At 44.1% G+C, this 15,574-nt stretch overlaps 1 protein-coding gene across 7 annotated transcripts in view; it reads right to left on the bottom strand.

Moving 5' to 3' along the window:
• Positions 1-5,287: 5,287 nt before the first annotated feature.
• St7 (suppression of tumorigenicity 7) overlaps positions 5,288-15,574 on the bottom strand; it is a 233,144-nt gene continuing 222,857 nt past the window's right edge. For all 7 annotated transcript variants that reach the window (XM_060374061.1, XM_060374062.1, XM_060374067.1 and 4 more), the window contains 2 exons: positions 12,881-13,020; positions 5,288-5,630 (listed from right to left, as the gene is read on the bottom strand). In XM_060374061.1, the coding sequence (XP_060230044.1) occupies positions 5,535-5,630; positions 12,881-13,020 (236 nt within the window). In that variant the 3' untranslated portion in view covers positions 5,288-5,534. The remainder of the gene's footprint in view (positions 5,631-12,880; positions 13,021-15,574) is intronic.

Raw genomic sequence — 15,574 nt, 5'->3', positions numbered from 1 at the left:
ATCAGGTTCATTGCACATATGAGTGTGAATTAATTTCTGGTCATTGCATTTTCAGAAACATATTACTGGTGCCATTTTTCACAGCCGCTCATTTTTCATTATGAAGCCCCATATGGAGTTGTGACACAGTTTAAAAATTGGGGACTAGAATATAAAATTTCTAGTTTTATGTCATGAGGGTATAAAGATTAATGCCTGTGGTATTTTTCTGTCTGTCTGTCTGTCTGTCTATCCATTTATTTGTCCAAATAATGTTAGTTAATTTTCCATTATTGAGAGAAAACCAATAGCTACGCTAATTTATAAAGAAAACATCCTATTTTTGAGATTTCAGTCCGTGTGTCACTGACCCCATTGTTTGGGGAAGGGGTCAGGCTGTGAGTGGCAGCGCATTATAGTGGGAGCCTGGGTGGGAGCAGCTCCTTCTTCACCTCCTGGTCTGCTGTGAGCCACAGAGGGAGAAGAGGGCAGGGCTCTGTAGCACCTTCAAGGCCATGCACCCCATCACAAGAAGACCTCCCAACTCATGTCCGCATCCTAAAATCTCCACCATGTCCCAACCATCTATACTAGGAACTAAATCTTAGTGCATGGGTTTCTGTGAGATAATTCACATCCATACTATAGTGTACATACGGAAGCTTTAATATATATTAACATGCATAATATATATATCATTAAGATATATAACATACATTAAAAATTATACAACACATATGTGCATACATACATACATGCAGACACATATGCATACATAACATACATTAAAATCATCCAACACAATATGTGCATACATATACACATGCACATGCAAATATACATGTATACACATATGCATGTTATGAGTTTTGTCCATAGCGCCTGGCTCTAGCCCTCATTGCTACAGGAGTAGTATAATGAACAATTCTTTCATTTTAGTATCTAGCCTTTAGTGCTTGGTTTTTGAAGCAGCTTTAGAGTAGCCTTGAGGGAGAGAAGTGAAAGAGAGAAAGTCAGGACACATGATGTCCTGGAGAGTGAAATTTCTCTACCTTCTAATCTTTCAGCCACCTCTTTTTTTTTTTTTTTTTTTTTTCCATAAGGTAGGTCACAGAAACACAAATTTCTTTTCTGTAAGATGGGTCCCAGTCTCTAGAAACAAATCCCAACTCTTTCTTGTTTATCTCTTTAGAATTTGGCCATTGGGACATTCTTTCACCTGCCAGCATACTGGTAGATCACAAGAGTCTTGCGTGACAACAGGGCCTGCATCTGCAAGAGAAGAATGCCCCTAGGAGGGGCCAAGACCCTAGCAGACAGGCCTCACTGGGGCTCTTAGTTGGTCCTCTAGTCACATAGCTACACACTTGTCCATGCTCCAGACTGAAGATTTTGGAAACAAGTCTCCATCTGTTATACTTCGCTTTTGTCATCTTGTTACACACCCGGGCAGAGGGAATCTTAATTAAAGGATGGCCTCTGTCAGAACCGGCTTTGCGAACTTGTCTCTGGAATACTTTCTTAATTGCTAATTAATGCAGAAGGGACTGCCCCACTGTGGGTGCTCCCATTCCTGGGCAGGCGGGCCTGGGCTTTGGAAGAGAGGTAGCTGAGAAAGCCTGGAAAGCAGACCAGTAAGCAGGGGTTCCCCTGTGATTTCCTCTTCAAGTTTCTGCCTTGAGTCCCTGCTGTGGCTTCCCTCGGTTGAGGGCTGCAGCATGTAAATCAAATAAAGCTTTTCCTATCTCTAGTTGGTTTCGGTCAGCATCTTGTTACTGCAGAAACAGCAGCAAAAGCAGCAGCAAGAAGATAATATCCCATCGGAACCTGGGCAGGGTTTGAAGAGCTGCAGAGTGTGTGCGCGCTTATGGAAAGCTCAGGAAGACTTACCTGGCAGAATGGGTACCTAACCTGTAGGACAGCCTGCTGCCTTGAGATAAGCACTAATGAACTTAAAGACTCTTTTTATTCACCCTGAAGTTGATCCTGGGCCACAGCCTTTTCAGTAATACTGTACCCTTCTCTTTCAGTCTCTAAAGCACCTCCACAGAAGCAGAAATCAGGCACGACCTCCCGGGGATGCTCAGGGTACATGGTGCTACACAAGTGCACAGCTTCATAGCCGGTCTCCAACCTTGTCGTTGTGCGGTCAGGGAAGTTCACATAGTGTAGAGCACAGCCACACAGAAATCTTCCAGCTTCAGCAGGGATCCACCAGGACGGTGAGTGATGAGGCCTGGGTGCCTACACGGCTTTCACTGACATCGACACCACCAGCAAGCCAGCTGAACCATCTCCCAGGTCCTGTTCAGAGATAAGATATAGAGGCACCGTGGGTACTTCTCTAGAGATACTGTCCCATCCGGACATCAGCATTAGCCTCTATGCACATGCTAGCGGTAAGTGTGCCTACACCCCCACACCTCCATACATGGCTAGACACACACACACAAGAAAAACTACACAATCAGGACCAGGAAAAGGAGAGAGGTAACCTCAGCAAATGCAGAAGAGATGAAATATACAAATTGTATAACACGTTCTTGTACAGTAACACATGGAATGGTAATTTCCTAGAATATTCTACCAATTGAAGAAGAAATTTTGCATAAACTGACTCCATAGCAGGCAGTTAAAAGGATAATAATAATAATAATAATAATAATAATAATAATAATAAAACACTCTCAATAACCAAGCACTAAAATCAGATGTGTTGGGTTTGAATTTATCCAGTCTCCCCCAAAAAGCTGATAAATTTAGTGTTTAATTATTCAAGTCTGTATTAAAATATGTGTAAGGCCTCCCCAACCCTTTTATAAAGCCAGATGACTTTGGCATTACTAAGTGCTAGCAAGGCAACTTGAAAGCAAGCCAATAGATCATTTTATATTGTCATGTATCATTCCCTGTGTACGTTGCTAAACATTGCTAGATTTGACCTATTGGCATTTAATTTAGAATGATCGCATTTGTATTCTGACACACACACACACACACACACACACACACAATGGATGAGAATACTGGACACTTACTGTTTGGTCGGAAAGGTCTTCATAGAAGAAAGCTCATTATAATAGCCTTTGAAGCCGCCTCCTGTGCAGTCAAAAAGCAGAAGGCAGAATGCACTATGAAGTCACCACCATCTTGGTGCAAAGTCAGGATCCCTCATCCTTGGGCAAGATGCGGGAGGAAGTTGTGCAAACACGATCAACTTAAGAGCTTTTGAAGTTGATTCAGTTGCCCTGACTCTTTCTCTCCACAGGTTTGCGTTAACTCTTAAAAATAAAAATGGCTTGAGTGGTGGTCTTTTGAAACAGCAAAACAATGAAGGTGTGGAGGCAAGAGCTTCAGGAGTAAGCCTTGGGCGTGTGTGAGAGGAAGGTGGATTTATTGAGAAGCACATGAAACAAAGGAAGTTACAGGACCCTGGCTGTTACCAGAAGAGTGAGTAGGGTGAGGGTCTAGTAAGGTCCATAATTTGCTACCCTTAAGCCAGTATCCATAATTTGCTGGTACCTTCCTTTTTTGCCTGAATAACCCTTTAGTCCCAGAACTCATTTCTCCCAATAGTTCCCATTTATCTGCCGCCATTATTTTTCAACTTGGTTTCTCCATTCATTATTTTCTTCCCAATGAGGCCTAAGTTTTGCCTACCTCTCCAAAGACCTCCTGCTCAAAAATCCTAATTCTCAAATTTGCTCAGCATAGTGAAATCCTTATTTTAGCTGGGCATGGTGACACACACCTGTAATCTCAGACCCTGGAGGTAAGGCAGGAGGATTGAGAATTAAAGGTCAGTCTGGGCTATGCAGAGACCTTGTGTCATAAACACACACATACACCCACACTGCCCCACACACACAAACACACGGTATCTTGCATTCCTTGGCTCCATTTCCTATAACTCAGGGTTTCTAGCAACAACTGGCTTTGAGCCATTTCCACTTCCCACTGCTTTCTGCTCTTAAGCCTATTGTTGAGGACTTATCACAACCCAGCTCCAGCAGACCAAAATCTCTAATTTCCTCATCTATTAGGTTAAGGAATTGCATTAGATAATTTGTTTGTTCAGCTCAAAAATTATCCTTCTAAGCCTTCACTGGTCCTCATCTGAAGTCACTTGCCTCTTACACAGATCATAGTTTATTTGTGCCTGTCATGTACTGCACCACCTGACTCGCCCAGTCACTTGAGCATCCACTCAGTGTCAAGAGCTGTCAACAAGGCAAGCATAGCCCCTACTCCCAAGAGCAACACTACCGGTATGTATAGAGGGGTCAGCCTCTCACTAGATAAGTTCTGGGAGAGCAGAAGCCAGCTGTACTTTCTCATCACGGGTTTGCACAGAATATATACAACAAACAGCCTTGCGAATTACCTACCCATAGCACTGCCCTTAGGCAGAGACAATGAACCCAAATCCTGAAAGAGGAATAGCTTCCCAGGACACTACCTGCCTTGATGTGCCTGAGGAAGAGGTAGGATTCTAAGTCAAAGGGGAAAGTGTGCAAAAGATGGACTGGATTGTGATGTTAAATGAAGGTATTTTTTCACTCTAGATAGAGAATTTGTGTTTATTTATTTTTCTTCTTTTGCTTAACAAAATCCAGATGCTCTGCTAGGTTTCAATGGTGCACATAGTTTTGAAAGGTGGTGAGGACAAATGATCATTTGGTCTCGGATCACTAAACTACTCAAGGAATGTTCAAGTTAAGGAGTCAGGAATGCAAACATGACAAAAACTAAAAGGTACTCTTGGACGAAACATTTAAAATGGCAACAAGGGTGTTGTGGCCAGGTTCTGTGACAGACTGTTGGTCTGTGGCTTCTCATCAGAGTGACTCCCGGAAAGTCAGTGGAGCCCATGGAGCTGGGAAATACTATTGAGGTACAGACATTTGTCTCACTGAGGCTTATACTCCCCTTGAAAGCCGACTTCTCTGTGCCCGTTTGGCATGTGAGGATACTGTTTGGGGATAGTGCTTTTGTGATTTCTATTTTCCTCCTTTCTTTTCTCACTTGTTTATGCATTTGTTTCTATATAATGTTGGACTTACAGACACCAGAGTCCTTTGCAAGGCAAGTGCTCTACCACTGAACAATATTCCCAGCCCTAAGATTCCAGTTTTCAAGCCACCAAGTCATGGGTGGTGGGCTCTGCTGAGACTAGTTCTGCCAGCAAAGAAAATCATAGTGTGGATTTAGAAGACCCCACATCCTTAGAGAGTAGCATAAACCTATCAGTTTATTGAGAGTACTGGAAAGTCTACAGTTGGAAGGAAAAAATAAGAAGACACATAGATTGTTGCAATACACAAAAGTTTATTTTTTTATGTTTTCATCAGTTTTGAAGGCAAAATAAAATAGAACTGAACATCAATAAATTTTGTACACCAAAACCAGCTTTTAATAAGGAACCGATAGTCCATGAACAGTTTAAAATCTCAGAATGGTTTCCCTTTTTCAAAGTCATGCGTTCTTGTGGTCCAAGAGAGGTTGGCACGGAAGAGATGGCGGATGGTAAGGAGAGTGAAGGATGGGAGGCTCTCTCAGATCCTCGTCAGCTGATGCCACAAACTGGAGGGAAGGATGCTTTCCACTTTCTCCATAACAAAGTTCAAGGGGGCAAACAAAGTGCTGAGGAACTGCAAGGAAACCAGAAAAGCAGCAGTCAGGAGAAACCCTGTCCAAGATGAAGATCAGCTTTCCAGTGTGTGCCTGTATATTATGATGTCTCATTCTGAAAGCCTCACAAGTGTACAGCCTTCTTCTTGTTTACAGGAGATGTCAGGGAAAGTGGAAGAAGCATTCCAGCCACACCCCCTGCAGGACAGATAAGAAGGAAGTGTCTGCTGACAACCTCCCTTGGCCCTCTGACAGCTGCTGCAGTTCCTAGGATCATAGTAGTGTCCAGAGTTTAACCCTGCCTATGAAGTTGAGTATCATCCAAGAGAATGATGGGTAGGTAAAGCAGTGGGCATAGGAGCTATATAATAGAAACAGCCAGCCCAGGCCACTTGGTTGGCTAACTGGCCCTACAAGCTTACTTTAGTGTCCTGGTGTCTCCTAAGTATATGCACAGCCTAAACAGCATATCTTGTGTCGTGTGGCAGGGAGCTGAGGCTAGGGCAGCAGACCGGCACACTGGGGAGCCTTGTCCTCTGGGAAGAACAATTGAATGGTCTCTGGGAACTTTCTCACTCATTCACTAAATACTTCGCTGATTTTCTCACACACAGGGCAATAAAGATGTGTCTTTTAAGAAACACAATCTGCTTTATCAGATACTAGGCATAGCTTCAAATGTATTCTGTTGGTGTTCTTGTGAGTTCACAAACCGGTATTGTGGGAGAAGCTGGTAGGAGAAATGTTTGTCCGGGAGGGGACCAGTATTGAGAAGGACTCTGCCTTCCATCTTTCCTGTGGAGTCTTTTGCCCTAATCCCTGTCCACAGCACAGTACTGCCAATACCAACACAATGGAGTGGAAGCATGGTTCTGAGGCAAGCAAACTTAGTAGACAGTGCACTCAGTAAACTTATAGATTACCCTTACTGGTCACATGTTCTACAGCTGTGGATCTACAAAGGAGGAGGTATGTAAGGCAAGCAGCCCAAATTCAAGGACCTCAGAATGGTGTGTGTGTGTGTGTGTGTGTGTGTGTGTGTGTGTGTGAATATGCATGTAAACATGTATCTATGTGTTTAATGCGTATGGAATATACTGAGAAGGCTGATAACACATCACTGCTACATTATCAAAAAGAAAGTTGGTGATGTTTCTCTCTTCTGCTTTTTAAATAAATTACACACATTTTCTTGGTAAGGCAACTAAGTGGTACATGAGAGAGAAAAGGATCCTAGGATAAAACTTTCCCTCTTACTGTCTCTGACATGAACTGATTGGCCTGTTCTTTAATTACCTCCCCCTGAGGGGGAAGCAGCATTATCAGGCCACAGAAGAAGACAATGCAGCCATTCCTGATGAGACCTAATTGACTAGGATCAGAAGGAAGGAAAAGAAGACCTCCCCTATTAGTGGACTTGGGGAGGGGCATGCATGTAGAGGGTGGAGGAAGGGAGGAATTGGAACAGGAGGAGGGAGGGAACCACAGGGGGGATACAAAGTGAATAAAGTGTAATTAATAAAAAATAAAAAAACCTTTTCCTCTTGAAGACTCAAAGCTGAGGGGAAGACGGGGCAAGGCCATTAAGATATGGACAGAGCAAAGTAATACATATAAGCCATGATCGCAGACAGGGTAGACACCCAGGAGTGTTCAGAAAAAGGGAGAGAAGCCAGGCTAGACTAGAGGAGAGAAGTATTCAGAAGATCAAGAAAAACTCTGTAAAGTGAAGTAGTTTAAACAGACTGTAATAGATAGATGAAATGCCAAAAGGTGTGATGTCAGTGCTAAGGATGGAGACGTGAGCCATCGGGTGGTGAATGGTTCAGCGTCACTGGAATGTAGGCACAGTCCTGGCTGGCCAGAGCCTGGAGTGCCAGGCTGAATATGCACTTGAGAAATGGAAGGCCACATGTGTGGTGGGTCCCTGCTCAGGGGATGCTAGGTTCACAGTCATTTCTGATAATCTTAAATTATCCTTCTGGGAGTATGCCGAAATACTTGGGAGAGTTACCTTACAGCTATGGTTCTGAACCTGTGGGTTGTCACCCTTCCACAGGATCACCTAAGACCATCAGAAAACATAGATATCTATATTACAATTCATAACAGTATCAAAAGTATAGTTATAAAGTAACGATAGAAATAATGTTATGGTTGAGGGTCACCAAAACGTGAAGAACTGTATTAAATAGTCATAAGAGTAGGAAGGTTGAGAAACTACAGGATGAATTAGCTCTCCTTCTCAGGTTAGAAATGGACTGTGTTCCATCACAAAGAAGGTCAGAAAGCATTGAGGAAACTTTGGGCCCAGTAATGAGTAAACCCTGCCTGGTTGCCTCTAAAAGCTTCCTCAAGATGCTGGTTATAAAAACAAACAAACAAACAAACAAACAAAAACAGTAAAGACCAAATACACTAATCTCACTAACACTATAAAATTGCATTTACAAAATTTTATGGGCACAAGTGTATGTGGTATACACTGTGAGAGCGGATATACACAATGAAAGATGACTAAGGCTGTGAAGGTGACAGTCCTTGTGTACAGCACTCATTCCAAAAAGAGGATCCATATGATGAAACTGGGGATAAAGAAGAGATTCTAGCTGGTATTGGAAGGCACAGCCCAACAGGCAAGGTAATGTTGCTGGCGGTTACACTGAGCAGATTTAGGAAGACTGAAGGTGGGAAGGCATACAAGATATTGAAAGCGCGGAGGGGGACCCCCCCCCCCAGCCATGGGAGGAAAGGGATTCTCAAAGGCTGTACCCTCCACAGTTCCACACCCTAAACTGTGGGTGTCAGCGGCCTTAACCAGAGCGCAGAATGGCAACAACCTGTAAAAAGTAGCTTACAAATAAATTGCCTCTTTGTTTCTGGTGTGCTTAACCTGACTTAGATTCACTCTAAGGTCTATAGTGCCTCCTTCTCCCCACTGCATGCCAAGATACAGTGGTCTTCCTTGCTGTATAACATCTGTCCTTCTCACTGAGGTTCCCTGAGGAAATGACACTTCAGTCCTCCAGTGTATGTAATGATCTACTCTTTGAGAAAGGCTACCTTTGAGCATTTCCCTAGATAGCCTCATTTAGTTACTTAGAGATCCCCAGCTGGGATGCACTCCTCTCATACCCAAGCTACTTTCCTTATCAGCACTCTTCCCCTTTCCCTGCTCCCTGCCCACACCCACAAAGAAGAAGCTACACAGAAGAGAGGCCTCTGAAGTGGCAAAGACCTTCCACTCACTACCAGACTAAGGTCAGCAGTTTTCATCAGGAGTTACATAGAGTTCACAGGAGCATGCCTTGCTCCTCTGGATGCCTTAGGGTGGTCAGTTGTTTCTTTAGATGGATGAAAAACGATCAATACCTTTGACCAGAAATCCAACTAATGCATGAAGAGAAACAGCAGTTTCATTTCTATACTAAAAGGACAATTTATTGCCCTAAGAGTTGAAGCTGAATGAGCAAAACCAGGCAACTTGGATCAACTCATCTATCTCAATGTCCAAAACCTCTATCCAGAGGGCAGAGAGACATGGTCAGATTTCTAACCCAAATGCCCCATAACTCAATTATTGTTCACTGATGGGAAAAAGCAACTGAGCTCATAAAAAAGAGAGCATGGCACTTCAATCGTCATCTTCCTTTTCTTGAGACACAGTTACTCAGAGGAAGGTCACAGCTTGCAGCTTGCTGGGTTCACAGTGGAAACCTCTTGCTTATCTGAATAGGTTCCAGGTGCCCCGTCCCAAGCAGACAATTGACATCCCACTGTAATCAATGTCAGACTTCAAAGAGTCCAGGCCTATAAATGAAGATGAGGCAAAAGTCAGGGTGCAGTCTCAGGAAAGGGTTGAGAGCAGGGGAGGAAAGACAGGCCCCCAAGAGCAGAAGGGGTCAGAGTGCTGACCTTCCCACGTTCTGGGAAGAGCTGGCCTGCATGATAGCTTGCTTATATGAGCAGCCTTATCTGAAGAACCAAACATTCTAGGAAGAGTCGGTCCTAAGTCATCGAGGTAGATTAGATTGTAGGCAGCCAGTCTCAGCCTCTCTCCTCACGCCTCTCCAGTGACTCACTGTCTACGGGTGTTGGGACTGTCTATGTTAGTGAACAAACATGCTAGGGTTCCCACGCTGTGGAGCCTGGGGGGTGGCAGTGCAATCTCCCTGCATCTACTAAAAGTCATCACACCCGGAACATTATCTCAAGAGGGGACTGAAGAAAATCACTTTCTCAAGCTGCAAATGGCTGCAGACAGCCCGCAGGGCAGCTGTGATAACCCCCGGGTGTTGGGCAGAGGCTTTAGGGGGCCTGAAGGACTGAGGAGGTACACATGAAAAGACTGCCGTGGATTCACTGGGCTTGCCTTCTTCATGACACCCATCTTCCTGCCTTCCAAAACATCTCCAGACGTGGACACTGCAAGAAAGGGCAAGGCTGTTCTGACTCTCTGAGTAGAAGTTTAAAAGCACAGTTGTTAAAGTTAGGAGCAGTTGACCAAACAGCCACACTGTGGTAGAGAGCAGGAATGCTGTAAAGCCAAATCTATTTCACGCAATCATTACATTTTAGACGTAAGACCATGCTTCGGAAATAGAAATGAGAAGAGCCAGTGTTGAACTCCCAACTTTCTGTAGAGACTGCTGTCTGAGCTTTCTAGAAAATCTGTTTGCTGTATGCTCTCCTTCTGATCCCTGTGCTGCCCAAATGATCTCAAACAACTAGTTTTTCACTCCATTCAGTTCCATGATTCTTAGCCCTGAGTACCCGAATCCCAAGGAACAACTGACAACTCAAACGCCCATGATGCATGGAGTTAAGTAGGTAAGAGGCCCTAGATAGGGCAGTTATCAGTAATCTTTAAGCTTCCGTGGCTGTTCCAAAGGTACAGGCAGACAGAAACTACTAATTCTGGACAGCTATCACTTGAATGGCTATGACAGGCTATGGCATAACCTCAAATGACTTCTCAAAGGTTTCCCTTTCATGAGGCTAGACACCTTAGAAGGAAATAAAATCTTTAGCTCCCACCCTCAAAGGCTTGTGGGGGTCACTGCTAAAAATACAGACTCCTGATGTGAAGATCGAGATTCTGAAGTCTGATGGTATGGCCGGAAGCATTCCTGGCACACTAGAGGATAGGAGTCTCTGAGATCCCACACCCCCATCGAGGGTTATCTGCTAGCCTTATAGTGAACACTGGAACAGTGAGGTGCTTTTGTAGATGTTTTAAGAATGTTTAAAGGGGAAGCAGAAAAGTGGGGACAGTAACTGTCTACTTCCAGATCTACAGCCTGACTACACACATCAACTGCATTATACTCTAATCTGAAAGCTTTGGCAGCTACTTTCCCTCAGAGGCCAGCTACAGAGAAGAAGGAAACAATGATTGCCCAGGCCCTGGGACCAAAGGCATTGAGGGCAGCATCGAGGGTAATGCCGATTTTAGAAAATGTGGGAGACATAAGGAAGCCTAATCTCCCTGAAGGGAGGAGAAGAGAGAAGTTCAAGTTGGTTTTACATAGAAAAGCTGCTCTAAGAATTTGGGAAAGCAGATTTCTTTGGTGCGCTCCCTCTGTGACCTGAACATGAGTAGAAGTGACAGAAGGTAGCTGAGTGCTAAGGTAAGGAGCTCTGAATGGCCACTGGTGCAATGGGCACCATGTCAAGCAGGGGAAGCCCATGTACAACAGTGTTTCTGATACACACAGATGTTCGCCTTTCCCAGCCACAGGAGAAAGCTCTGTCCAAAGCTTTGGAGAAAGAGATGTGAGAAAGGCATGGGCCTGCTCTCAAAGACTGCACAGTCTAACGGGGCACGGGCAATTTCTCATCAACTGTATGTTGTAATATAGAGACAACCCCCTCAAATTAGGAAAAATGAGTACAATATTAAGTAAGAAAGAGGTCTTTAGTAGACAAGCAGAGTGCTGGTCATACAAGGCATTCCACAAACAGCACATGTAAAGGCACTGAGGTACGCAGACCTGGTTTCTCTGGACATTGTGAACACTTCACTATGGCTGGAAAGTGGTGTCCATGAATGCCTGTGAGGAAGGAAAGAGGCTAACAAGGCAAGGAAAGGGCCACTAGACGATCAACAGTTCCTTTAGCTCAATCAAAAGAACTGAGGTTTTGTCCAGAAATCACTGGGAACCAGTGGATAAAAGCTGGGAAGTGAAATTTTTATTGGAACTTTAGAAAGGTCTTTCTTCTATTAGTATAAGTGACAGAGTGACAAAGATAAGCCCTTAAACTAGGAGACCAGCTGAGACAATTTCATGGCTTTGGCAAGAACAGGGAGGATGTGAATTAAGGGGGAGGCTGCAAAGAGGAAGAGGAAGGTAGGGCATGGCAGGCAAGTTTAAGCGTGTGGGCACTGAGGAGGTGACACACAGCATTGGGAGGCTGATTCAGACAGTGTACAAGGCTGGGAGGGGCCTGAGGAACTGGCTCAGGTCCTGGCAGTGTCACTGCAGAGAGTGAGAAGTAGAGAGAGAAAAAGAAAGAGAGAGGGAGAGAGGAAGAGAGAGGAAAAAATCTTCACTGATCCCATGCATCTAGAAATCAGATGGCAGGGAAACAACTAATGTTTTTTTTTTTCTCTTTGTTCCTTCTATTTGACAGCCGCTATGGCAAAATCAGGACATTCACCCCCATAGTCTGACAGACATGATCAAGCCTCTCTAGGGAAACTGGTTCTGAGCAAGCAGGGCAGAGAGATTTCTTATACCATCCTCTCATGAGGCTCTTAATGGATTTTCCTATTTCTAAATTTCATGTTTGTACACTTCCATTACAAGTCTTCACACTTTCTCATAGTACATTACTCAAATAAGCATGGGTTTGTAGCCATGCTTTATCACATAAAGGATCTTTGGAAACAAAAATCTCATCCTTCATGAATGAAAGTCATAATATGCAAAGGTTAGAAAGTGCATTGAGTATGTGAAATGCTGAATTGTGCCCCGCTCATCTCTCACTCATGAGGATTCCCTAAATCACTTCATCCTTTTTGACTGTGCACTTTCTGGAAGGGGCGGAGGGTTTCTTTGGGAAGTGAGGGGAGGCACACACTAACAACCTGCACTCTCACTTGGCCCTCCAGCCATCCATTGCTCTGATGATAATGGACACTGAATACTGAATAACTCTTCAGGCTTCCAACCGCTTTTGAAGCAGCCCCTTCCCCTCCGGCTCCTTCCCTTGGCTTCCTCTGTCCACCTGTCCATCGCCCAAGGCACCCCTCCTAGTGAGCACTCACAGCTTTTGCGAAGACCCCCATAAGTTCCGGGAACTGATGTGTCAGGAGGGCTAGCATGGCTGTGAAGGAACATAATCCAGCGGTGAAGAGGATGAAGAAGGGAAGTTCCTTCTTTGGGTAAACTGAGACTTCATGGAAAGCTGAGGAGAAAATGAGAAGGGAACCATCAGGATTCAAGTGAAGAGCATCTTGGGAAGTCTGATTCCCCCTGGCTGCAGCATGTTGGAAATGAAATGGGCAGGACACTGGATATCTCCCAGCTCACAGGTGCCTTTGCTGCCTTTGCTGCCTGACTGCTGCTCCCAAATCCAAGTTCTACTTGCATCATCTCAGCTAGAGATACTCTGGATTAGCCTGGGGCTGGCCCTCATTCACTGGCACCATCTGTGTTTAATATAGTGCTGCTTTCTCAAATGCAAATACAAAACAGCAAAATTACAACACATAATTCCGATGGGAATTCCCAAACTAAGTGTGGAATGTACATGTGTATATATACACCTGTTCCATTTTTATTTTACTGTATTCTTCAATCATAACAGTGAGACAATATGAGTTTATCTTGTACTTTTCCCTAACAGTCTAAGGCTGTCCATGGAGGATGCTATCATTCAATGAGGACCTCACATACAGTCCTATTCAACCTGCAGGAGTGAGGGCCAAATTTCCTATGCTTATCTGACACAAGTGTAGGAGGTTCCCGACGATTACTATACTAAAACAATCACAAGGGGAAGGGGACTGATGACCTTTAGAGTGTCCTTCATGGCATTCAAACATTAAACATTGGGTTTCCTTAAAATCAAAGGTGCTAGAGTATCACACATAAAGAATGTAATGAACAACTTATCACCTGACTGCCCGTGACTGTGGGGCTGGTAGAGATGCTGGCTGGGGGCCATCGGCCTGAGTGTACAGAGGTAAACCAACTGCTGGTGAGACTCTGACAGAAGGGGCAGGTTCACAACACTGCTGCCGGAGCCAGCAGAATCTAAGTGGCCTATTCCCCATTGAAATGCAAGCTCTACAGATCCTTCATTAAGGATTTGTTACTTCCCTTAAGCTTTGTCACTCAGCCTTAATCAACAGGGCTGAGAATAAGGAGGAGGAACTCTCAGGAGCACATGTGAGCACCACCACCTGCACATTCCAGGAAGTAAGCTTGCTGAGAGACAGACCCAGGGCTGACTGCACGGAGGGCCTACTATGGCGGCAATTATACTTCTAATGTACAAAACATGGGCAATGTTTATAACAACTACACCTCTTTATATCTCACTCTCAAAATCCAACCCCAAAGAGGTCCCAGACTGATATCACACTTAAATCATGGCACTCTTCAATAAATCCATGCCATACTTTTCTTTTTCAAGGCTTGTGGAGACTATGGTTATAATGTTTCTTTTAATAAGTGTGATACTGTTCTTATAGCTAATCTATACACACAGAAAATTAATTGGATTTGGTTAAAAATATTTTAAAATGCTATACTTTTCAGAAAACTTTCTAACAGATAACTGAAACTTTAATGAAGATCTCCATGAAGGGGGCATCAAAAGGGAAATTATGGGCCCCATAGGGATTTCTGAAATCAAAATAACGACATGTGATGCACCAAATGCCTTCGAAATGAAGCTCTGACAACAGGACACTGAAGAGCTCTCCCAGCTCCTTAAACAACAAACTGTAGTAGGCTGAGCTGACTAGGGAGGAAACAGGTGAGGTACCTCCAGAGGCCCAGTGTGATGGCACCAATGACTTTTGTAGCCAGGTGTCACTGTGTTGAAGATTTACGACTGCATCAGTAATGTTGGTGTCTGAACTTTAATTATGTGCCAGTTCTCCAAAATTATACTATGCTTGGAGAAATATTTATATATGCTATAGATATTAGCTGTTGATATAACTAAGGCTAGTAAAAAAAAAAAAAGAGGGTGATGGGAAAGAAGGGGGAGAAAAGAGCCAAAGGGGGATTAATATCTGAGGAAATTATTTCCCAAGTCAGGGCCACATGAAGAGCTTGGACGTGATCCTTGCACATAGTGTGATTGGATAATAGTTATTTAGCCTGGATTGTCAAAACAATGTTGCATTACAGTAAACCAAAATAATACTTTCCACATGTGGTGTGACCATTAGGCTATGAGCTCCTAAGGCACTTGAGGGCAGGGTTTCCCTCCTGCGTTCCATGACACAACAGCTCAGGCTGCACGTGTGCTCCGCACATGTCAGCCAACCCACTACATGCATCCCACGAGATGCTCACAGGGACTGTCTGGCCAAGAGCATTGCATCACCATGGACAGTACACCACCCCTCTTCACTCAGGACTCTGGCAATGAGGCCAGTGGCCTGGTCCTGCCCTGCCATCCATGACTCAACTGCTGCTTCCTCTGACATCAGCACTTCCTCTTCAAACTCCCGCTGCTTACACAGACCACCTTAGAGGAGCAGGAGAACCCAAGTAGAACTGTCCACGAAAAACTAGCCTGTAGAGATGCCACCATACATCAGGGCTTTATACAAAGGTCATGTCAATCTATACATTATGCCTCTGCTAAATTTCAGGCCCTTGGCTTCTTTCCCTCTGATGAATGTGGAAGACTTGGAGAAGCAGGAAGTCCAACCCATTCACATGATTCATTTTTATACATATAAAAATGTATCAAATATCAAATAAGGCAAGGGGCTGGA

The sequence above is a fragment of the Meriones unguiculatus genome, chromosome 21 (genome assembly GCF_030254825.1).
Source record: "Meriones unguiculatus strain TT.TT164.6M chromosome 21, Bangor_MerUng_6.1, whole genome shotgun sequence".
NCBI lineage: Eukaryota > Metazoa > Chordata > Mammalia > Rodentia > Muridae > Meriones > Meriones unguiculatus.
Note: the sequence above shows the minus strand (reverse complement) of the source record. Positions and strands in the feature narration are given on the sequence as shown.